General features: G+C 36.5%; 2 protein-coding genes across 4 annotated transcripts in view; one reads left to right on the top strand and one right to left on the bottom strand.

The window, feature by feature from the left end:
• The window catches only part of LRRC40 (leucine rich repeat containing 40), a 73846-nt gene extending 55163 nt beyond the window's left edge, over positions 1–18683 (bottom strand). For both annotated transcript variants that reach the window (XM_049879556.1, XM_049879555.1), the window contains exons 1-5: positions 18507–18683; positions 8134–8315; positions 7471–7544; positions 5358–5487; positions 2988–3111 (exon numbers count right to left, since the gene is read on the bottom strand). In XM_049879556.1, coding sequence (XP_049735513.1) covers positions 2988–3111; positions 5358–5487; positions 7471–7544; positions 8134–8315; positions 18507–18657 — 661 coding nt within the window. In that variant the 5' untranslated portion in view covers positions 18658–18683. The remainder of the gene's footprint in view (positions 1–2987; positions 3112–5357; positions 5488–7470; positions 7545–8133; positions 8316–18506) is intronic.
• A 111-nt stretch (positions 18684–18794) lies between these two features.
• The window catches only part of SRSF11 (serine and arginine rich splicing factor 11), a 47885-nt gene continuing 41310 nt past the window's right edge, over positions 18795–25369 (top strand). The window contains exon 1 of one of the 2 annotated variants that reach the window (XM_049879559.1): positions 18795–18880. The gene's annotated coding sequence lies outside the window, so the exon portion shown is untranslated. The remainder of the gene's footprint in view (positions 18881–25369) is intronic. The other variant, XM_049879558.1, reaches the window with a different exon arrangement.

Raw genomic sequence — 25369 nt, forward strand, 5'->3', positions numbered from 1 at the left:
GTCTTCTCACAACTTGTCTGGTTTTTGGTCATTAGTGTTCGATGCATCAAATCTATTCTTAAGATGGTGTCTAAATTAAGATGGGATATACTCAAGATCATACTTTCTTGTGCACTTGTTTTAATTTTCTTCAGCTTTAACTTGAACTTACATATGAGCAATTGATGGTTGTCCTGCAGTCAGCTCCTTGTTGTTCTGCCTGATGACATTGAGCTTCTTCATCCTCTCTTTCCACAGATGTAGTTGAATTGATTCCTGTGTATTCCATCTGGTGAGGTCCACATGCATAGTTATAGTTTACACAGTTGAAAAAGTTACTTGCAATGAATAAGTCGTTGGTCTTGCAAAATTCCATCATGCGATCTGCAGCATTGTTTCAATCACCAAAGCCATGTTTTCTAATTACCGATCTTTCTTTGTGTTTCTACCTTTCACGTTCCAATCACCAGTAATTATCAACACATCATGATTGTATGCTTGATCAATTTCAAACTGCAGAAGTTAGTAAAAATCTTAATTCCTTCATCTTTGGCATTAGTGGTTGGTGCATATATTTGAATAGTTATATTAAGTGGTTTTCCTTGTAGGTTTATGTATATCACTATATCACTGACAGCCTCGTACTTCAGGATATATCTTGACATATTCTTCTTGATGATGAATGTGACACCATTCCTCTTCAATTTGCCATTCCTGGCATAGTGGACAACGTGATTTGTCTGATTCAAAATGGCCAATACCAGTCCTTTTCAGTTCACTAATGCCTGGGATATCGATCTTTTAAACATTCCATTTCATTTTGATGGCTTCCAATTTTCCTAGATTCATACTTCGTACATTCCACGTTCCTATTATTAACAGATGTTTGCAGCTGTTTCTTCTCATTTTGAGTAGTGCCACATCAGCATATGAAGGTCCCAAAAACTTGACTTCATCCATGTCATTAAGGTCAGCTCTACTTTGAGGAAGCAGCTCTTCACCAGTTGTATTTTGAGTGTCTTCCAACTCGAAGGGCTCATCTTCTGGCACTGTATCAAACAATGTTCCACTGCTAGACACAAGGTTTTCCCTGGCCAATTTTATTAGAAGTAGATCACCAGGTCTGTCTTCCTAGTCTGTCTTAGTCTGGAAGCTCCGCTGAAACCTATCTACCATGGGTGACCCTACTAGTATTTGAAATACAGGTGGCAAAGCTTCCAGCATCACAGTACGAAAAACTAATAGAAAAGTGGTGTCACTTACCATAGCCACCATATATTTTCCACAAAATTACTCTCAATCATCTAATTTGAATAAGGAATATGCATTTTACATTTTTCCCCTATACTCTAAATCTGTCAACTTTAATGTAATCTAAGTCTGGGTTAACATACTGCCTTCTTTTAGTATTTGAAGTACCTAACTGCTTTTGAACAAATGCAGTTTAGTATTACTTTTAACTAATAGTATAACATATTATTTGACTTTGCATTGAGAAAAATATCATGATTTGACCAACTCCAAATCCAATAAATTTTATAAAGAAAAGTTCATCATAAAGTTAGAAACTATAATTTTTGCAATTGTTTGCATTTAAGAATATTGATTGAGAATACAAGCAGTATGTACTAGAAGGAACAATGGGAATAGAGTAAAAAGGATTCAAGACCTAGCTCTATAATTTATTATGTAATTTCTAAGCCCAGGTTTATGAATCTTTAAAATGGAAATAATAAGGATCGCAACAAACTCACAGATCCCTTGTGATGGTAAAATAGTATACATAAAACCATTTTGCATTATAAAAGACCATATAAACCTAAGACATTGTTCTTAGAACCTAGTCCTTAGTAGTGAAATAACAACTAAATGTCTTAATGATGAGACCTTAAAACTATCACTGTCATGGCTGAGGGACAGAAAACATCTTATCGTTAATTATAAAGTATATTATAAAAACTGCTGTAAACTTATTTTTATTGATTTCTGTATATGTTTTCTCTCTCAAAAAATCACTGCTCAATTTATTTGGGGGAAAAAAAGGCCATGCTTCTCATATTATATCCTCATTCTAGATATCACGTCTTATGTTTAGCTGTAGTTTCTGGCATCTTTATTGAAAAATGGCAAAGACAAGCAGTTTTAATTGTTGGTATCCAGGTAAAGGCTCCCCAGGTAAAGCTGCTTTGTGACAGATTTAATTTATGACAGATTTACTCATAAATGACAACTATTAATCTAAAGTAAAACAACAGAGTTTACAAATCCACCCCATGATAATCTTGCAATCAACTGCAGGAAATCACTTCTATGGCTTCGTCTACAGAAGAAAGGTTTAAAAAATGAAGCGACCTTACATAGGACTAGCAAAAAACAAAGGTAAGGCAAATTGATAGTCTACAGCTGACACGGAGTATAGCCATCAACCAAGAGATAATAACAATTGGCCTTTACACAAAAAATCACTACGGTTTTGGACTCTAAGAAAAATGATGAAGTATATTTACTTAAAAATAACCAAAATGTACCTTAATAATTTTTAATCTCTTAATATCAGTTCTACAATAATTTGAATACGATACTTCGACAGTAAACTTATACAAATCCACTAAACTTTGACATTTTAATTTTTCAGTAAGTGCTGACAATCTGGGCCCTCAGATAAAAAAAGACTATCTCTTCACGTTGTTACAATAGACCACAGGAGGCTATTTGTATTACATAACCACTATAAAATACGAACATTATCTAAACTGTCACTGATGAAAGGGGAATAATTTCGTGGTGAATGTGGGTAGAAGAAAGGAATGAAGGAAGGCTGGCTCAAAACCTTGATCGATTTCTCAGGTAAATAATAATGGTCTGGAAAAAATCTGACTAGTTGCTATTGTTTGCACTTATTACCATAAAATCAATCACTTCTCTGTAACTATGTTAAAAAGTATTTTTCTAAATGTAAGTAGTACCAATTTCAAATTTGTATATTTTTAAAAATAAAGAAGATTTACTTTTCATTCTACTTATTTCTGCTGGCAAACTCTTCAGCTGATTACTGGAAAGATTGAGCCGCACCAGACTGGACAGAGCAGAAAAACTAACAGGAACAGTTGTAAGATGATTGCTGGAAAGATCCTTTAAAAAGAGAGAGAAAGAATGAATGAATTAACAGATAAATAAATAAATCGTCCCTAAGGGGTATTTTCTACCACCCATCCATCAGTTTATCATACTGTGGTGGCTTGCATGTCGCTATGATGTTGGAAGCCATGCCACCAGTATTTGGTATTTCAAATACCAGCCAGGTCAGCCATGATGGACAGGTTTCAATGGAGCTTCCGGACTAACACCGACTAGAAAGCAGGGCCTAATGATCTACTACCGAGTATTAGTCAATGCAAACCTTATATATCACAAAAAGGCACTGTCTGTATTCCTTGCTTTGGGCACGTCATCAGGAGGGATCAATTGCTAGCAGAGGACATCATTTGCGTGAAGCAGAGGGCCAACAAGAGCAAGGGAGGCCCTCGGTGAGATTTTTGGCACAATAACCTCAACAACGGACTTGAACATTCCAGCAATCACGAGGATGACTTAGGATTAAACAACATTTTGTTCTGTTGTACAAGAGGGCGTCATGAATCAGTCAATTGAATGGTATCTCTCTTCTCTCTATCTCTCTAAAGGGTATTCCACATTTCAGAACTTTGAAGGAATGGCAACATTAAAAAAGACAACTTCAAAGGTGTTGAGTTTTATAAGTTACACTCATTGACAATTTCATAGATCATTAATCTTTTTCATATAATACAGCTAAAGCCTTTTAGATGGGGATACCACATAGTGGAATCCTACTCTTTTTGTGATTAAGTGAAAACAAAAAGGATACATGATGGGCTCCAAATGACTTATGTTCAAATCCTGGCTTTGTTATTTTTTAGTTGCATGCCTTCATATAACTTACTTTTCTTTTATAAGCCTTAGTTTCTTATATGTATTAGGGGAACAAAAACTACTTGAGATAAATAAACCACAAAGTAAAGCGTCTATTGTTTTTATACCCATTCTTGATACCCATTGCCATCAAATCAATTCCTATTCATGACAACTCATGAAGTTGTCAACGATTTCATTTTACTTGGATCCACAATCAATGTCCATGGAAGCAGCAGTCAAGAAATCAAAAGACCCATTGCATTGAGCAAACCTGCTACAAAAGACCCCTTTAAAGTTTAAAAAGCAAAGATGTCAGTTTAAGGGCTAAGGTGCGCCTGACCCAAGCCATGGTATTTTCAATCACCTCATATGCATGTGAAAGCTGGACAGTGAATAAGGAAGACCAAAGTAGATTTGAAGCGTTTCAATTACGGTACTGGTGAAGTATATCAAATATACCAGGGACTGCCAGGAGAACAAACAAATCTCTTTCGGAAGAAGTACAGCCAGAACGCTTCTTAGAAGCAAGGATGGCGAGACTCTGTCTCACATACTTTGGACATGTTATCAGAAGGGACCAGTCCCTGGAGAAGGACATCATGCTTTGCAAAGTAGAGGGTCAGCAAAAAAGAGGAAGACCCTCAATGAGACAGACTGACACAGTGGCCGCAACAATGGACTCAAGAACAACAATGACTGTGAGGATGGCACAGGACTGGGCAGTGTTTTGTTCTGTTGTACACAGGGTCACTATGAGTGGGAACCAACTTGACGGTGCCTAACAACAACAGCAACGCTATACGACAGCATAGAACCGCCCCACAGCATTTCTAAGACTGTACGTAAATCCTTATCGAAGCAGACTGCCATATGTTTCTCCCACAAAGTGGCTGGTAGGTTCAAACTGCCAACCTTCCAGTTAGCAGTCCAACACTTAACTACTGTGCCACCAGGGCTCCTATTATTCTTAAGAATATGATTGAAATAATATTTTTATTGCTTTACAGTTATTTCTATTTAATAGAAACAAAATGAAAATTTTGCCAGGAAATGTGGCCATTTTGGGAAATAGGGAAGAAAAGGCAGGCCTTGTAGTACTCAGAAAACAAGGCAAGAGATGCCTCAAGGGAGAAAATGAAACTGGGTATAGAAAAGAGAATTGCTATATGCTAAAGACAACTTCCTCTACCCTGCTATGCTGTAAAAGCCTCTGAATAACAAAGTCATCCTCACTGCCCTTTCCCCAACCCTATTCCTGAATTAAAACTTAAATTGATTTAATAACAAGAAATCTCAAATTGCTAATTTAGCAATCTAATTCAAATTAAGTTTCTGATAAGCTAGTTATAAACTCAACTGGCCAAGTTCCTAGGATTTGATTCCTCAGTCTGATGAGAAATCTCACCAGCCCTAAATTACATAAAAATTGGAAAACCACAACTTACTAAATCTTCTAAACTGGAGAGTTGTTCAAATCCCTCTGGTATGCAAGTTAGTTCATTATGCTGGAGATACAGGCCCTTCAGGTTTCTTAGATTTGTAATTTCTTCTGGGAGTATTTTCAGTTTGTTATGGCTATTGGTTAATAAAATAAAAGTTGAATAATTTGGTGACAATACAATATTTATCAAAGTCATAGAGGCATTTTTGCTAACCAACTACATGGGCTCATTTAAGAAATGAAATACGATTACTAATTTTTAAGTACTTATCAAACTTCACACCCCAAAAGTATACACTCATGAAAATGACGGTAATCTAGAGTAATCAAATTAATAATTTCAAAGAAAAATGAAAGAAGAAAGGGAGGGAGGGAAGAAAAAAAGGCTTTAAATCAAACAGAAATAATTTGTGAATTTGCGATCAGTTGCTTATACTCAATTCTTGATTTTTTGTGTAATGTGAAAGAACAAACTAAACTCTTAATCATATGTGACTTTTAGAATTTTGACAAAAACATATGTACATACACACTACAATGGAGTCACATTTTATGCAGGCATTAGGTTCTAAACTTAGTACTGAAGGCACAAATAGCTATTTCTGTTTTAGAACATGGCATATCAAGTTGGATGTAATATGCCACTTCATTATTTTTTGTACTTGGCCTTAACTTTTCAAAAAACTCAGCCCTTCGTTAATATATTCAGCACCCCGGTTCAAGGGAAGTCTCAATTCACTGAGGATGAAAATTAAGAGACTGCAGAATGTGTTTTTAGGTTTATCCCAGCTTAACTATTCACCTATCAACTACCCTCTATTTTCATGCCACATACAGTTCACAAATAGCAGGAAAAAAAATGGGGCATGGCGGGGTGGGCTTACAACGACCCTAAATTACATTAAATACAGTTAGTTGGAACAAAAAAGCCAAGATATCTTCTAAAATAAGAACCACTAAAAGTCGTTACAAGTTGTTTACTACTGTCTATCACTTAGCTGAAATTTTTAATAGGGATCTAGTTGGGCAGTCCTGGTGGCACAGCGGTTAAGAGCAACATCTGCTAATCGAAAGGTCGGCAGTTCAAATCTACCAGCCCCTCTCTGGAAACCCAAGGGGCAGTTCTGCTCTGTCCTACAGGGCTGCTATGAGTCGGAATCGACTCTAAGGAAATGGGTTTGGCTTTTGGGTCAAAGTGTTAGAATCTAAAACTAAAGCCACATCCACTTCATGCTCCCTCTCTTCTCAGCCTTATCTGATCTTGCCTTTGCAGGCCACGCGTGTACCTCTGACTTGGAAAGGAAAGAAGTTCTGACAGTTCTAAACAATTAGCACCATTTTATGTACAGATATTTTTGCTGATTTATGGTACTTTGAAGTTTTTCATCAAATGAGAACTGTTATTTGAGGGACTGTTTTCCCTCAAACCAGTTAACTCACCTCCAGGACATTGAGATTTGACTGTTAGGTCTGCAATATATCTACTTTATAAGCCAAGGTTTTTCAAACTATGTTTAAAGCATTTAAACCTTTTTTTTCCTAAATAAAATCTTTCCTAATCCCCCAGTGTATAATACAGAGAAGACAAAGTCAATCTTTATTGAAAATCTAAGTGCGTATTGGGGGCAGAAACAGTCACCTAGAGCCTAGACACCTGGCCTTTGATGTGCCTGTCCATAATAGCATTAGAAGCAAATCCATGGAACCCGAGGAACCCTTGGAAAAGTCTAAAAACTACTAATATAAAAACTACAAAATTTTTCATTATCAACAAAAACACTTAGATGTCTTTTAGAAGATGAATGTAACTTAAAATTTGAGATGTCAAAAAAGATGTTTTCTAAAATAAGAACCACTAAAAAGTATTCCATAAAAATGAAAGAAAAAGTATTTTTTTAAAAAAATCAACCGGCCCTAAATTCACAAGACCAGAAAACATGTAGAGAATTCTAAAACCAAAAATAATATGTGATTTAAAACTTAAAATTCTTACTCTGCTTTAAATGCTTTCAGAGATAATATGAAGGTGTTTTCTTATGCTAGAAAAAACATTTAAAGAATATTAGATTTACATTCTTAAAATAGCAATAGTAGAAATAAGTAAGCTTAAAATTTACCTGACATTAAGTTTCTGAAGATTTTCTAGCTCTCTTATAGCAGAAGGAAGGGATGTCAACTGATTATCATGTATCTAAAAATCATTAAAAGACAAAGTCAAAATTCTCACTCTTATAATTAACAATATTTGTATTTTGTATTGGACCAAATTCTTCAACAATAATTCTGTTATTTGAACTCACTGGTAACAAGTTGGACTACTACTGGTAATTAGTTCTGCCTATAGAAGATGAAAGGAGTTTGAACGTGACCAAACTGCTGTTCAGAAATCATGAAACTATAAGTCATCAATTTTAAATATTACAGTTAAAAAAAAATGTACCTCATTGGGTGAAATTTTTACTTCAAATGAGAGATGAGGGGTTTAGGAACTAACAACAGCACTCATGGTATGCTTTTTGCCAACACGTACAAAAAAATATATATGAAAAGGAAGAAGGGAACGTTTTTATCTTCACAGACTCAAACTGTTTTCAAGTTGATAAAGTTAGAAGTTAAACCCTGGTGTTTTCACTGATTCTGCACTTCTAACCATTATGCTATGCCTTTTTTTCCCTTGCATTCTACCAATTGAACTTTGAAGGTTTTCTGCTTATCGAAGTCTAAATTTACTTTTGTAGTCTCTTAAACTAATGATACGTATTTATTATCAGTCAACTTACATCAAGAACAGTCAGTGCAGGCAGGAGTCTGAGGTCATCTGTAATTGACTGAAGTTTATTGTTTGATATGATTAGTTTGGTCAAATCCGTCTGCTCCCACCATCGTTCAGTAGCACCAAATGAAAGATTCTGATTAGCTTCCTCAGGGATATCCACATTTATTCTCCAGACACATTGAGGCACTATTTCCACCATCACCACCCCCGCAAAAAAGATGAAAACAAGAAGTGAGATATTAAGTGATATACTCTGATAATAGTGATTTAAAACATCATTGCTTATCTACTGAAAGAATTCATGTTACTGAAAACATTTTTTTAAAACTGTCAATAAATCAAACAGCAATGAACTAAGGCTAGATCAGAATGAAAGTTTATTTAAAAGAACCAAATAAGTAATATGCATTTTACATAATAGATCACACTTTTCAACTTCATTCAACTACATTAGGTATGCATTCTGCATGGCCCATTGTGGTAAACATACAAAGCAAATAAAACATGGACTCTACCCTGGAGCTAACAGAATGATGAAGACGGCATGGAAATCAACATTTATAATGTAATGGCATAACTTTTATAACAGAAATATACACTAAGACTGAGAGAGGGCTGGTAATAATAAAAATAGCTAATAATAAAAAAAAAATAGCTAACACAAAAATATCAGGCAATCTTCTAACATACTAACCCATTTAAACCTTATAATAACTCTGTGAAGTAGTATGTACTATAACTACACCCATCTTATAGATGAGAAAAATGTGGCACAGAGAGAATATAATTTGCCCCAGGTTATACAGCTACTAAGTAGCAGAAAATGGGATTCAAATTCTAGTAATGCTATATTACCATCACTCTTAGATAATATTTAGGAAGAATATCTGACTCTGGTAGCTACTCTGTTGTATTTTCCCTGCTACACAATTTTATTTCTTACTACACTATACAACATTGTGTTATTCTAGGAAGCAAATGACAGCAATTCCTGTAACATGGCAAATAAGACTATATAAATTGAACAGGGTCAGTCCATGCTGTCACTGTAAAACTTGAAGCTCCAAAAGCTACTAGTTAGTATGCTGCAGCAAAACTATTTTTTAAAAAGTCTTCAATTCCTTGATTAAAATATGACTACACAGAGGTATGATTTAAAATTGTGAGCACGGCCATCATCGGTTATAGTCCACTGCCACTGTATATCATTTCCAAACCATCAGAGATGAAATGGAAAGGTGTGGTCAAAGTTTCAGGTTTAGAACACTGAAGTAAAATTTAGGATGTGTAATCTGATTAGAATGGTTTTACAGAAGCAAAGTTCCTAAGATGTGACTTACACTTGTTCCAAACAAAAAACAAAAAACGAGGTATCTATATTCACATGAGGATAAAATATAAGACCTCTCTTTCACTTTTTCTCCCTGATCAGGTACTCTCCACTTCTCTGTTCTCCTACCACTGAATCTCCAGCAAATATAAATACACAGACTGTGAATCAACCTGTGTTTCTCTTTGTGATGGAGGCTTATTTTTAAAGCAAAGCAAAACAAAAACTTCACTCTTTTCAACTCTTGAGAACGGTAGCACCATAAAATTTGTTATTATTATATTTATTATTTTGGTGTATAGGTATGGATGGGTCAGTAGAAATGACAAACACAGACCAACCTAGCAATTGCCATGTGAACTTGACACCAAAGAAATCAGTAGAAATGGGGACATTTAATGTATCTGACTAAAAATCAATGTCACTGTTTTTAATAAAGGAGTGTGCCATATAGTTTTGTGTCATCACCAACAAAAGGCTCCAGAACAAAAAAGACAATACAAAATAGAAAAAGAATATGTATGGAAGAAACTATCTGATATGCTTAATTCTGCTTCAAAAGAAGATAAGTAGATAATTTTTGCACACATTTTTCTCTAACACCTAAATTTTGGTACATAGAGGTGATTACACTTAAATAACAATCTAACAAATTGCCTTTTTTGGGGAAAGGAAGGTGAGGAGCAAGAGACATTGATACAGGACACAATACAGACACCTGGTACCCATCAATCACACTAAATGAATGTTAACATTTTATCATTACTATTCATATATTTTTGTTAACAAAATCGGTGGGAACTATCAATGGATGGAGAACTGCTGATATACTTTTATTGGACAGGTACCAATTTGCTTTTCCCTAGGCAATGACTTATTGGTCATTCTTCACTAATCGTTGTATCCCAATTTGCTCTAGAGCTCATAGCATCAAGATTCATGTCATCTTTGCCACTTATAAAAATCTGCAGAACAACTAAAAGGTATAAATATGATCTTAATTATTGAGGATTTCTGTGGAATCTTTCTAAAAGTAGTTTACCAAACTATAAGACAGAAACTGTTAAGTAAAAATGAATTTCAATATGTATTGCAAATATGAAAAAAATTACTATGGAATTTTTTTTCTTTATATTAATTTAAAAATTTACATGGAGGGATAAAAATGTATAGTCATTAAACTATAGGCACAATAAAAGATGTGATCTAAAAATATTTTTTGACTGTTTTGACCAGCTACACAGATATACCACTTGATCACTCAAGGTATACAGTAGTAATTGTTTCCTTAAGGCAGAAAATCATCACTTCTATTAAGGTCTGTATCCTAGTCAACTCCTGTCTTCTAAAAAACGATAAATATTAAAACTATGATACACAGTGTTACATCATGGATAGACCGTTGACCTAAGAGTCAGGAATCTAAGGCTCTGGCTTAAGCTGTCCAACTAATCAAACTGGCCAGTAACCTAGTATCCCTAGTCCCCAATTTCCTTTTTGATTAAATGAGAGGGCCTTATTATCACTTGAATGCTAGCATCCAACAACAGTAATACAAAAATGCTATATACTGGGTGTAGGGTAATATTTTATAAGTCTATCCAACATCCACTGAACTGTCTATCTAATTATGAGCACTTCAAAAGCATGAGACAAGAAATAAGGTACCATGTGAAGGACCAGGAAAAGCTCCATGGAAAACATTTCAATTTTCTTCATAGTAGTTTATTCATGACCACAATAGCCTCTGTACACTAAATAAAGCCAAAAAAAAAACAAACCAAACTCATTGCCACCAAGTTGGCTCGACTCATGGTGGCCTCATGTGTTGCAGGGTAGAACCTCTTCATTGGGTTTTCTTGGCTGTAATCTTTATGGAAGCAGACTGCCAGGCCTTTCTTCTGCAGCATTGCTGGGTGGGTTCAAACTGCCAACCTTTATGTTAGTAGTCAAGAGCAAACCTCTTATACCACCTGAGGACCAAGAGCCTCCATAATGACAAACCACAAACTGCAGTGTCACTTTCAATTCTCTTTAAAGTTTAATAAGAAAAATATATATACACACACCAGAGGAAAGTTAAAGAATTATATGGAAGGCATTAATTCAGTTCGACAGCAACTAACAAAAACAACTCAGTTGCAGCTTGAAGTTGATTCAAAGGGTATATCTTTGTGGGTTAGAAAACCAGTGTTAGGTTAGAAAGCATAAAGGGAACTGTTCTCTCCTGAAGTCCAATGAGAATTAAAAAAAAAAAAAAAACACCAAACCTGTTGCTGTTGAGTCAATTCCAACTCATAGTGACCCTATAAGACACAGAGTTTCCAAGGAGTGCCTGGTGGATTCGAACTGCCGACCTTTTGGTTAGCAGTCGGAGCACTTAACCACTATGCCACCAGGGTTTCCCCAGTGAGAATACTATAAGGAAAATAAAAGGTTTAAGAAATGAAAGGGAAGCATTTTTACCAATCTCTTTGGAAGAAAAATACATCTGAATTTCTTGCTCCAACTTGAGAGTACATTCAGCTTTACAGTAAATATTATATACCTCACCGAAACTGTAACGCCATTCTTCACCCTTTGTATTTTTTCTGGGACAACATTTTTGACAGATGACATTCACTTCTCAATTCATATTTATATTTGCCCTAATTCATTAAGCAATTTTTAAAATAACTGGAATTCATAATAAATAAGTTTGATATACATCACAAAAAATCAAGACAATGAAGTTTAGAAAACTACTATTTTAATGGATCAAGAAACAGGAATGGGATTTTTCAATTATCTACTTCCTTGTTTTATAATCCACACAAGTAGACCTCCTTGGATTTCATACACTAAAAATTAAACGTTCACCTCAAGGTTTTGTCATTAAAAACAGATTAAGGCACTTTCTTTTTGCTTCCATTTCTAAGAATTGTCTTAAGGATTAGCTTGTTTTGACAAATCTACTCACCTGGAAGCATTTTTTTTTTTTTCTGGAATTATTTATTATTAAAATAATCTGGATACTCTGGCTGGTTAATTCTAATTACTTGTTTAGAAATATCACAATGAATTCCATTCAGACAACCAGCAGTCAAGATACAGAATCAAGTTACAGAGTAAATCAGAACATGGTTTATACGGATTTAAAGATTAGTTAAAGCTCTAGTAAACATATGGTTTGTGTTACACTTTTTATTGTCATCACAAATAGTATAAACTGAATAAGGTAAACTCTTATTACGCTAAAACAGATGTCATGCCTTCTTGAGGCCTAGGAGCCCTAGATTCAGGTACTTAATTCCACAAGTGGAAACTAACCAAACCCCTCTCTTCAAGATAAGGAAAGATAACCTTACATCCATATTTCTCTCCCAAATGGGAACCAGACAAGGATGCCATTTATCACCACTCTTACTCAACATTGTGCTAGAGGTCCTAGCCAGAGCAATTAGGCTAGAAAAAGAAATAAAGGGCATCCAAATTGGTAAGGAAGAAGAAAAAGTATCTCTATTTGCAGATGACATCATCTTATACAAAGACAACCCCAAAGAACCCATAAGAAAACTACTGGAACTAACAGAAGATTTCAGCAAATTATCAGGATTCAAGATAAACATACAAAAATCAGTTGGATTTCTCTACACCAACAAAGAGAACTTCTAAGAAGAAATCACCACATCAATAGCATTTACAATACCCCCTCAAGAAGGGAAAATACTTAAGGATAAATCTAACCAGAGACATAAAAGGCCTATAAAAAGAAAACGACAAGACACACTACCTAAGTGAGTGGAAAAAGAAACCTTGCTAATGCATAGGAAGAAGCAACATAGTGAAAATGTCAATTCTATCCAAAGCAATCTACAGATACAATGCAATTCCAATCCAAATTCCAATGACATTTTTTACTGGGACAGAGAAATAAATTACCCATTTCATATGGAAAGGAAGAGGCCCCGATAAGGAAAGCATTACTGAAGAAAAAGAACAAAGTGAGAGGCCCCACACTACCTGACTTCCGAACCTATTAGACTACGGCAGTAGTCAAAGCAGCCTGATACTGGTATAACGACAGATACGTAGACCAATGGAGCAGAACTGAGAATCCAGACGTAAATTCATCCACGTATAACCAGCTGATATTTGACAACTGCTCAAAGCCCATTAATTGGGGGAAAAGACAGTCTCTTTAACAAATGATGCCAGCATAACTGGATATCCATCAGCAAAAAAATGAAACAAGACCCATACCTCATACCCTGCACAAAAACTAACTCAAAATGGATCAAAGACTTAAATATAAAATCTAAAATGATAAAGATCATGGAAGAAAAAATAGGGACAATGCTCGGAGCCCTAATATATGGCATAAACAAAATACAAAACATAACTAACAATGCACAAACACCAGATGAGAAACTAGGGAGCTTCTAAAAATCAAACACTTATGCTCATCAAAAGACTTCACCAAAAAGAGTAAAAAGACAACCTACAGACCGGGAGAAGATGTTTCGCTACAACAAACCTGATCAGCGTCTAATCTGTAAAATCTACAAGGTACTGCAAAATCTTAACAACAAAAAGACAACACAAATAAAAAATGGGCAAAGGATATGAACAGGCAGATACATGAGGAAACGCTCACGATCATTAGCCATTAGAGAAAAACAAATCAAAACCACAATGAGATACCATCTCACCCCAACAAGGCTAGCATTAATCCAAAAAACACAAAACAATAAATGCTGGGGAGGTTGCGGAGAAACTGGAACACTTATACACTGTTGGTGGGAATGTAAAATGGTGCAACCACTTTGGAAATTGATTCGGTGCTTCCTTAAAAAGCTACAAATAGAACTATCATAGGATCCAACAATCCCACTCCTTCGAATATATCCTAGAGAAATAAGAGCCGTTACACGAATAGATATATGCCTGCTCACGTTCACTACAGCACTTTTCAAAATAACAAAAAGATCGAAACAACCCAGGTGCCCATCAACAGACGAATGGTAAACAAATTATGGTATATTCGCACAATGGAATATTACATAACAATAAAGAACAATGAAGAATTCTCGAAACATCTCATAACACATATGAATCTGGAAGACATTATGCTGAATGAAATTAGTCAGTCACAAAAGGACAAATATTTTATGAGACCACTATTATAAGAACTCCAGAAAAGGTTTAAACACAGAAGAAAACATTCTTTGATGGTTACAAGGATAGAGAGGGAGAGAGAGGGCCATTCACTAACTAGACGGTAGACAAGAATTATCTTAGGTGAAGGGAAGGACAACACACAATACAGGGGAAGTCAGCACAACTGGACTAAACCAAAGCTAAGAAGTTTCCTGAATACAACCAAACACTTCAAGGGACAGAGTAGCAGGGGTGGGGGTCTGGGGACCATGGTTTCGGGGACTTCTAGGTCAACTGGCATAACGAAGTTTATTAAAAAATGTTCTGCATCCCACTTTGGTGAGTGGTGTCTGGGTCTTAAAAACTACCGAGTAGCCATCTAAGACGCATCAATTGGTCCCAACTCAGCTGGAGCAAAGGAGAATGAAGAACACCAAAGACACCAGAAAATATTAGCCCAAGAGACAAAAAGGGCCACATAAACCAGAGACTCCATCAGCCTGAGACTAGAAGAACTAGATGGTGCCCAGCTACCACCAATGACGGCCCTGACAGGGAACACAATAGAAAGTCCCTGACAGAGCAGGAGAAAACTGGGGTGCAGAACTCAATTTCACATAAAAAGACCAGGCTTAACGGTCTGACTGAGACTGAATGGACCCTGGAAGACATGGCCCCTGGATTCTCTGTTAGCCCATAACTGAAACCATACCCAAAGCCAACTCTTGAGACAAAGATTAGACTGGACTATAAGACATAAAATGATACTTGTAGAGAGAGTGCTTCTTAGCTCAAGTAGATACATTAGACTAAATGGGCAGCTCCTGTCCAGAGGTGAGATGAGAAGACAAAAACGGACAGAAGCTGGTTGAAGAGACATGGAAATCCGGGGTGAAAAGGAGGAGTGTGCTGTCACACTATAGGAAGAGCAACTAGGGTCACATTTACAATGTATGTATAAATTTTTGTATAAGAAACTAACTTGAACTGTAAACCTTCACTTAAAGAGCAATAAATAAATAGAAAGGGGAAAAAAATTTCTCTTTCAAATAATATTGTTTCCAAGCTAATTTAATTGGCATGTTTAACAAATTATCTACTTAACCACTTTTCCTGCCATTTCAACAGTGTGGCTTCTTTAGAATTTACAGCATTCTTTTGTTCCATGGAAACCCTGGTGGTGTAGTGGTTAAGTGCTATGGCTGCTAACCAAAGGGTTGGCAGTTCGAATCCACCAGGTGCTCCTTGGAAACTCTATGGGGCAGTTCTACCTCTGTCCTATAGGGTTGCTATGAGTCGGAATCGACTCGAAGGCACTGGGTTTGGGTTTTGGTTTTGTTCCATACTCTGACACCTTTGACTCTTCTTCAGTTTCTGATGAATCATACAGAAATATTCCTATATTATTGTTCTGCCCTGGTCAGGCAACCACAGAACAACAATTAATGCTTCTTTTTCTATGCAATCTTGATTTTATCTGGTTCAATGAAAAAAAGCTACAATATTTATATTGAACCCAAGGGGTAATATATTTCATGTTGCTGCTCATAAAATGAGCTGTCACTTAAAATTTCCAGAATATTTACAATATTCTTTCTTGAAGTTGATTATTAACAGTTATTTCTGTTTTCGGTACACCTTTCTAAATAAATTGTGGAACTGACACTCAAAATGATGCCTTAAAAAATGTTGACAATACTGGAATGTTTAAGTAAATTATAGTAGTCATATGATAGAATATTAGACAGCCATTAAAAATAATCAGCTTTTTCAAATGACACTGAAAAAATGTACAAATATATAAACTACAAATACCACAAATCTCTCAAATTTACATCTTTTCCCTTCTGTGAAATACTGTGTATTCACTCATTCAAGATCATTTATTGAGTTCCTAGGATGTGCTGGGTATTGTGTTGGGCTATTTATAGTGTAATAACCTAAATAGCCCTGATCGTGTTGTCATGGAGTTGAGTCAAAACTCATTTGCTTCCTAAAACTTTAATAGACTAAATCACCTGGGTCCAGTCTGTAAGTATACTCCAACACATACACCATTTAGCATTTGGGAATATTCATTCATTTCCTTATTCCGTCCACAAATATGAGTCCGAATCGACTCGACGGCACTGGGTTTGACTATGTACTACCTGCCCAGGAAACCCTAGTGGCATAGCGGTTGAGAGCTACAGCTGCTAACCAAAAGGTTCGCAGCTTGAATCCACCAGGTGCTCCTTGGAAACCTATGGGGCAGTTCTACCATCTCCTATAGGGTCGCTATGAGTCGGAATGGACTTCATGGCAACAGGTTTGTTTTTTTTGTTGTTGTTTTTAATAAACTAATCGGAGTCCCTAGGTGGTGAAAAGTTAACACACTCAACTGCTAACCAGAAAGTTGGGGTTTTAAGTTCACCTAGAGTGTCTCGGAAAAAGGTCTGTGGATCTACTTCTGAAATAACAGCCACTGAAAACTCTATTGAACACAGTTCTACTCTGACACACATGGGGCTGCCATAGGTCGAAGTCAACTTGAGGGCAACTGTTATATACCAAGCACTATTTTAGGTGCTAGGAATATGAACAAAACAAAGAACTGACTTCCTAGAACTAACATTCCAATTAGAGGACGGCAAAAACAATAAGCAAACAAACAACAAATTCTGGCAGTGACAAAAGCTATTAAAATAATTTAACAGATAAGAGGACACAGTAACGGTATTTTTAGATAGGGTAGTTAAGAAGAATCTCCCTAAGCAGAGTCCTGTAAGGAGGCAAACAAGTGAGCCTTTTGAAGGTATCTCAGGAAAAGTGTTCCAGGCTTTGCGAAAGGCAAGTGCATATGCACATCTGTAGTTTTAAATATCTATGTTCCCACCAAACCAAAAAAAAAAAAAAAAAAAAAAAAAACCCAGTGCCGTCGAGTCGATTCCGACTCATAGCGACCCTATAGGACAGAGTAGAACTGCCCCAAAGAGTTTCCAAGGAGCGCCTGGCGGATTAGAACTGCCGACCCTTTGGTTAGAAGCTGTAGCACTTAACCACTACGCCACCAGGGTTCCCATCTATGTTCCCATTGATTAAAAAAGAAACAAAAACAAAACTCTTCAAGGTAGAGCTGAGATTTTATGTCATATATATCCTTTCATTCATTCAACCAGTATTTGTTTGCATGAAGTACTTTACACATGGCATAGTAAAAAAGTATCACTAGATATATTAGAAGGAAAATGGAAAGCTTTAATCACAGATAGTCTAAAAACCTGAATATGAGTAGAGGAAAACATTAGAGAAGAATGCTATTCTCTTTTTCCTACACAACAGATGATCAGAAGAGCGTCTAGTCATTCATTCATGGTATTTACCAGGTTTTCCAGAAAGGCCTGAAATTCAAATACTTTGTACTGCATCTATACGGAGCCTCGATTTAGGAAATATACTTATTATTCTTTTAATTAGGACTCTGTCCAGTAGCATACAGAAGAACGTCTCGGCAGAGAATATCTGGCATTCACTCAGAGCTAACAAAGGGGCAGTTAAAATAAGACTTTAGCGTTGGTAAGTGCTCTTAGGGATCAGTCCAAGCCTCTAAAATTGAGAGGATAAATTGAGGGCCGAAGAAACAAAGAATTTGCCTAGCATCTGATAACTAGTTACACATTATGTTGTTTATCCCTTAAGAGAATCGCAGAAAGCTACCCGTTTAAATTTTGGCCATAATCCCAGCAGGGTCCCTTGATCAGAAAACTTTGAAGCGAAGGAGGATCGAAACCGGACGACCAAGCCAGGTGAAATGTAATGAATGCCTGGATTAGAGCGCAGCGATACCGGCTAGGATCCTGAGACAAAGATGGCCAGAGAAAAGGGAGGCTAACTGGGGCCAGGGGTTCTGACAGGAAGAGGGATCTTACCTTCACTAAGGTTCCTACCAGACAGGTTTAACTGGCCGCTCTTCCTAGCCGCCTTTAACAGCCCCTGGGGTACTGAGGTAGTGCAGTCCCTCGGCTCAGTTCTGAAACCTGCCCGGGTATCCCGCCCCGCGGCTCCCTTCAGGCGCGACATGTTCAAACCTCAGCTTTCAGAGGCGACAGCCCAGCCCATGACGCTTAAGGGAAGCGCCGCTGCGCGCCCCGCCCCTCCCGCGTGCACAGAGCTGGTGGCCCAGCGCTGGGCCTTCGCTATTTGCGGCGCTGCCCAGTGATCGTCATCGTGAGCGCCTGAAGCTGGAGGACAGAGGAGGCCTTCCGGTTGCCGGTGCCGGTCCTGTGTCCTGGAATTCGCTCAAGTAAGTGCGTTTAACGGGCAAAAGGCGGGCTTTAGAGTGTATGTTGTGTCCTGTTACTGCGACACCAACGTTCTCCATGCTCCCGCCCTGGCGAGGATGTGGGAAAAGGATAACCCTCTCGTCTCTCCTCGCCTGGCCTCAACCCAGGCCTTAACTTGAGACCTGGGCGCGGTTTGCAGCCTCTCTGGACCAGAGCCTGTGTTTGTCGTTTGTGGTGGTGGCGCTAGATTTTCAGACGTAGAGGAGTAAAACAGATTTCCTGTTCTTCTAGCCTATACTCTGACTCCTAGAATTATGCACCTTGCCCCGTCGTTGTGTTGAATTTATAGCCCAGCGCAGAAGATAGTGTGAAATAGAAGGCTTGGCAACATAGAAGGGGGGAGAAAAGCGTAGGATTTAATAAATATTTTTTCTACTGCACGATTTAGGAAGACACATGGAAGCACCGACTTTAGAGTAAACAGCTTGGGCTTTGGAGCCCTAGAGATGTGAATTTGAATTCTAGTTATTTCTATACTTTACGAACTGTAAATTTAGGCAATTTTCTCGACCGCTTTTACAGTTCACTTCTTTTTCACTAGTTTAGGGATAATAATTCCTACCTCATAAGGTTTTTGAAGTAATTAAGTGAAGATAAAAATTGCCTTTAAATCTTGCTGGCGGGGGCGGAGGGGTTGGACTTAAGTTCGGAAGAGAAAATCAAAATTGCATTCAATGAGTCGGTGTTTCCTGGAAGTTACAATCCCACTCTGAAACGTATATGTTAGTTGATTCATTCAGCAAATCTTGAGGAGTTCTCCTTCTTTAGTTCTTGGGTTCTGGGATGCTCAAATTTGCTCAAGCGATTTCGTTTTAAAAAACATGTGCATACCAGGAAATATCGTCGGAATCTTCATCAAGTCTGGTGGGAGTTGGTAGGATACTTGAAAGACAGGATGACCATCCTTTGAAAAATCCTGCCTTGCACAGTTTTGCATGAGTCCAGGTTCTTGATACCTGTAAAATGTGGTTTTTAACACCCTCTTCTCTTTTTTTTTTCTTCTTGGATATGTAAAATCCTTTACACTAGAAGTGAACAGAATAGTACCAGTATTACCCTACTAAGCATGGGAAGAGCGGTTTTAAAGGGCAAAAAAAATTAATAGCAGACGTCTTATTTTGATATTTAAGAGGTTTTTCTTACTCATGAAACCAAAAGTTAGCCATAAGGAAAAAAACAAAAAAAAACCTGACAGGAACTGCTCTGCAGTATGTAAATTTGTGTTTATGGCAAAAAAAAAAAAAAAAAAAATCAGTAACAAAGGCATTACTTTGATTCAAAGAAAAAGACTGTGTGTGCTTCCTTAATTTAATTTCAAGAGGTCTCATAGCTACAAATGGGTAAAGGGTTAAATTTTCAGCAGTTACTTTTTAGTGTTAACTTCAAAAACCAAAAACCCCCTGCCCTTGAGTCGGTTCCAACTCATAGCAACCTTATAAGACAGAGTAGAACTGCCCCATAGAGTTTCCAAGGAGTGGCTACTGTATTAGAATTGCCAGCCTTTTGGTTAGCAGCCGAGTTCTTAACCACTTCACCACCAAACCAAAAACAAAACCTGTTGCCATTGAGTCAATTCTGACTCACAGCGACCCTATAGGACAAAGCAGAAACTGCCCCAAAGGGTTTCTGAGGAGCACCTAGTGGATTCAAACTGCCGAGCTTTTGGTTAGTATTTGAACTCCTAACCACTGTGACACCAGGGTTTGTGCTACTGGGGCTCCTTAAATTAAGATGAATCGTCTAAGTTTCCTAATTGCATGAGGTAGTATTTTTCACCATCGCTTGCTCCATCTGCACTTACTACATAGATAGAATATACAGTGTACTGTTGATATGTACTAGTAACATTCTTACATATGTCTGTATTTATTGACGTTCACTGAGAGTATATGGCCACCTGAATTTTTTCAGAATTTTGCCATTAAACAGAATATGCTTCCCTTATACAAAATAAACCAATGTTTTGATGTAATATTATAATTAAACATTATTAATGAAATATTTAACTTCAAGTGGAAGCACACTGAATAGGGAAGTTACACATTAAGGTTATTTTTAAAAATGTTTAACGAACTCATTGTAGGGAAAGACCTACTGTAAAATTTGATATCTGGGCAATTTACCTCCCCCTCAAAGGTAGACTGTTGTTTCCTATGAAAGAGAAAAGTTTTTTCTCTAATCTCCTTAAAAACACAGTTGATTTGTCCCTTAAAATGGTTCCCAGGATAAAAGCAAGTTGAAATTTATGAAATAAAAGCCACTGTACAAATCATGGCATCCCAGGGTGGTACAAGCATTAACTGCTTGGCTGCTAACCGAAAGGTTGGAGGTTTGAGTCCACCCAGAAGTACCTTGGAAGAAAGGCCTGGTAATCTATTTCCCAAAAAATCAGCCACTGAAAACCCTAGTGAGCACTTCTACTCTAATGCACATGGGGTTTGCATGAGTCAGAGTCAAGTTGAACTCAACTAGACATAACCTGTTTTTTTAACACAAGTTACAGTGCTTAACAAGAAGGGTCTTGGCAACAGACCTAGGATGAAATACCTGGTGGTGCCCCTTATAAACACTTGTGACCTTGGGCAAGTTTCTTAACCCCTTTTAGCCTCAGTTTCGTCATCTACAATATGGGTAATTGTGTTAAATAAGAGATCACAAATACAGGTATTAATAGTATTGAGCCTGACGTAGAGCTTAATAAGGTAGCTATTATTATTGTCTAGACAAATTGACTGGTCTCATTGGTGACCCTGCAAAAGCTGTTGTGATCTTCTCTTTTGTTAAAAATAATCAAAACACAAAGGAATTAAAACATGATGTTTATTCCAAGCAGTCATTCTATATGCATTCAGGGAGATTACTTTGTTTCTGAAAACAAGTGGCTCAAACTGGACTAGTTTCAATTGTTAAAAAATAAATCTTTGAATTATTTAAAAACAGTAGTATTTGATTATTTCACGATTTACTAAGCACTCTGCAAATTGGAGGAGTGCAAACCTCCCTGCATGAAGGAAAATGAAGAAAAAAAATGCTCCCCAGGATTAGAGATTTCACAGAGGCTTAAATATTTTTTTCTTAATGAATACAAGCTTCCATGGTGGCCAAGTATTTAATGGTTACTGAGTTCTGGTGGCACAGTGGTTAGGAGATTAGCTGCTAACCAAGAGGTCAGTAGTTGGAATCCACCAGCCACTCCTTGGAAACCCTCTGGAGCAGTTTTACTTTGTCCTGTAGGGTCACTATGAGTTGGAGTCAACTTGATGACAACAGGTTTGGTTTTGATTATATCTTAATTTGAGGGGAGCTCCAAAAGATAATCAACTTCAATTGAACTTCTTTATGAAATAGGAGTTATATTAGTGTGAATTAGCTTATTAGGTCAATTTTATTACTTTAAGAAGAATGCGTTAAAAAAAATTTTTTTTCAACACTGACATTTAAGCCAAAGGATTTGCTTTTTTAAAAAAATGGACTTGATATACATTATTAAAACACTATAAAATGGTTGAGCGTATCATGTGTAGAATCTGGAGACTAAGGCTGCCTGTATAACTGAATTTGTCTAGCTCTTTGTTACATTCATTTTATTTATGTAATAGAAGGTTTTAGCTTTTCTAGCTTCTTTGCTAAAGGAGCCTTGGCGGTGCAGTGGTTAAGTGCTAGGCTGCTAACCAGAAGGTCAGCAGTTTGAACCTACCAGCCTTTCCACAGCATAAAAGATCTGGCCATCTGCTTTCTTAAAGATTACAACCTAGGAAGCCTTATGGACAGGGCTTCGGACTGGTTCTTCCCAGTTCAGTCATGGCCAAGAAAACTGGAACGGACACAACTTTTAAAAATTTGGGTGAACTGAGTGATAACTGGAATGGGAAAAATTATGGGTTGAAGCCCTGCTGGAAACCTAGTCTTAGAAAAAAGGGCAGCATACGTGTTGCATAAGCAGTCAATCTCTTGCTGTGGAATTTTGAGCTGAGTTGGAAACAGTGGTGCTCTGTTCAAAGATGGTGGCCGACCAGAACTGCTTTGAGTGTGTGTCACTCTCTACAGTCCTGCCAATAATCTGGTCTCACGCATGAGGCTGCTGAAGGGGCTTACTATGCATCTTCTAAGTCCCCCATTCCAGAGAATTGACCTGTAATTTTTCGCATTCCGGTTATCGTCCCAGATCACCCAAACTGTAAAAATTTGGGTCTGTTCCTTTCTTTTCGTTGGCTGACTGGACCAGTTTGAATTGGTTTGAAGCCCTGCCTATGAGGCAGTCCTCTTCTGTCCTATAGGGTCGCTATGAGTTGAAATTGACTGGAAGATATACAACAACAACAGCTTCTTTATTAAATGAAAAAGAAAGTGAAGAAAAAAAAGAAAGTCGAGCCTAATTATTAAATCAGCCAAAGAAAGCTATTCTGTCTCATAACAGAAAGTAAGACTGTTATCAAAGTTAGAGTAGCTTGGCTATCATTAAAATAAGTCATTTTCAAACATAGCTGTATTACTCTTAGGAACATTGTTTCTTGTTAGATTTTTTTCTGAAGCCGAAAGATTTTTTTTTGAAGGAGACCTGTGAGAAGTTGTAATATATGGAAGTAGACTTAGTTTGTTTTTTAAGTACAATTGTTTAAAAACAATTGAATAAAAGCAAAGTGAATTTGTTAGGCAAACATTAGGTTTCTATATAAAGTAACAGCCTATTTTGAATCAATTTTATGTTTTAACGCTCATTTTTTACTGGAATTGTTGGACTCAACATATAATGCTTATTAAATCATTTTTTAGTTGAACTTTTTTACGTTCCCACTTATTACTCAAATAATGTTTCTATGTCTGTCCCTTATTGTATCAACAATATGTTACTTTAAATTATCAGAATTAGAGCAAAATTACCAGGAAACAGGCTTTTTATGTTTTAAATATTCAACCTTGAAGGTATTTCCCACGCGTCTTTTGTTTTCTTCAAAAATTTCAATTTGCAATTTCACATTAGGTTTCTGTTCAGGCATGTAACTGACAAAACATTCTATACTATTTTTGTGAGGACAGTATATAATTTTGCACTTATTCGTGTATTCTTTGTCAGCTCTCTGTGGTTGAAAAATTCACTTCTCTCATCAAGCTTTTGAATCATGAAGCAGTGACCTTGCTCTAAGAGGTTTAACACTTGATTCAAATATTGAGTCTTATATTTCTCTCTACTTTGAATACAAAAGAACTTTAGTCCACTAACATTAGGGACATTTCATTTGCATTTTCTTCTACCAAAAAGATACTTTTACATACTAGTGGTTTTCACTTAAAGTGGAGGCACCTAGTAAAGAAGATTTTATACCTAGTGCTTTAATGTTTTATTTTTCATTTATTTTCTTTCCATTGGGAAAAGAAAGCTGCAACAGGAGTAGTTATAAAGCAATCTTGCTTATTTCATTAAAAATAAAAAATGCTGTGCTTTTGAGATTTGTTTATTGTTTAAGATAAGCTGAAAATCTCTCCTATCATTCCCAGCTATTCTTACTCCTATTTTTTAATAGCTGGTGCAGTTTTCCTTACTCTTTTTTCCTAAGATTAATGTTTTCTGTGACTTAAAGTCTTCATTTTAATATTTTATGAAAATTTTTACTTTAAATTAGTAAAGTAACACAAAGATAAAATTAGTGTACCAAACCCTAGGATACGCCTGAGAATATCATTTTATCATTAATTGTGCTAACACATAAAAAAGCATAATCAAGTAAATGTTTAAAAATAAATTTTAATCAAAATTCACTATTTTAAAAATTTACATTATATCACTCCCCATCCCCAACAGTTTTGTTGAGGTGGATTCAGCTCGCAACTTCATTTATTCAGTACTTTAAAGTGGCAAATAATTGTTTTGTGTGGGCAAAATTCCCCTGCAGTTTTAGTAAGACACCATACAGTCCTTGAGACTTTATCTTTAATGTCAACTTAAGTTGCTAAAGGAGAAAAATTTACATTTATTGATAATCAATAGATTGTTAATGGAGCATTTGCTACTTAAATTTTGAGATGGAATATTTATATTTTGAATTGCAATTAAGATAAATGGTAGTTTATCTTAATACCTTCCAGACTGCGCCATTTTTTTTTTTCTACTTGGGCCCCCCCATCCTTTAAAATATCACGGTTACATTTTACATAATTCGAAAGAAATTTTGAAGGTGTTGAAGCGCAAGTGAACACTTAAATCCTTGGTACCTGTGGTGCAAATCTGTGAACCCAGCCATGTTTATCATTCAAGAGGTACATGTTTTGTGCTTAGCACTAAATTTATCTGCTGTTAATACAGCTTTGATTGTTTTTCTTTTCAGAGGTACTGACCTTTTTGCTTTTCTATTTTCTAGAAATGTTACTCCCCTCTACCCCCTCCCTCTGTAAAAAAATTTACTTGATTATTGTCTCAAAGTGCTTTAGATGTCAATATGAGTTAATCATGG

The sequence above is a fragment of the Elephas maximus genome, chromosome 3 (assembly GCF_024166365.1).
Source record: "Elephas maximus indicus isolate mEleMax1 chromosome 3, mEleMax1 primary haplotype, whole genome shotgun sequence".
Taxonomy (NCBI): Eukaryota; Metazoa; Chordata; class Mammalia; order Proboscidea; family Elephantidae; genus Elephas; species Elephas maximus.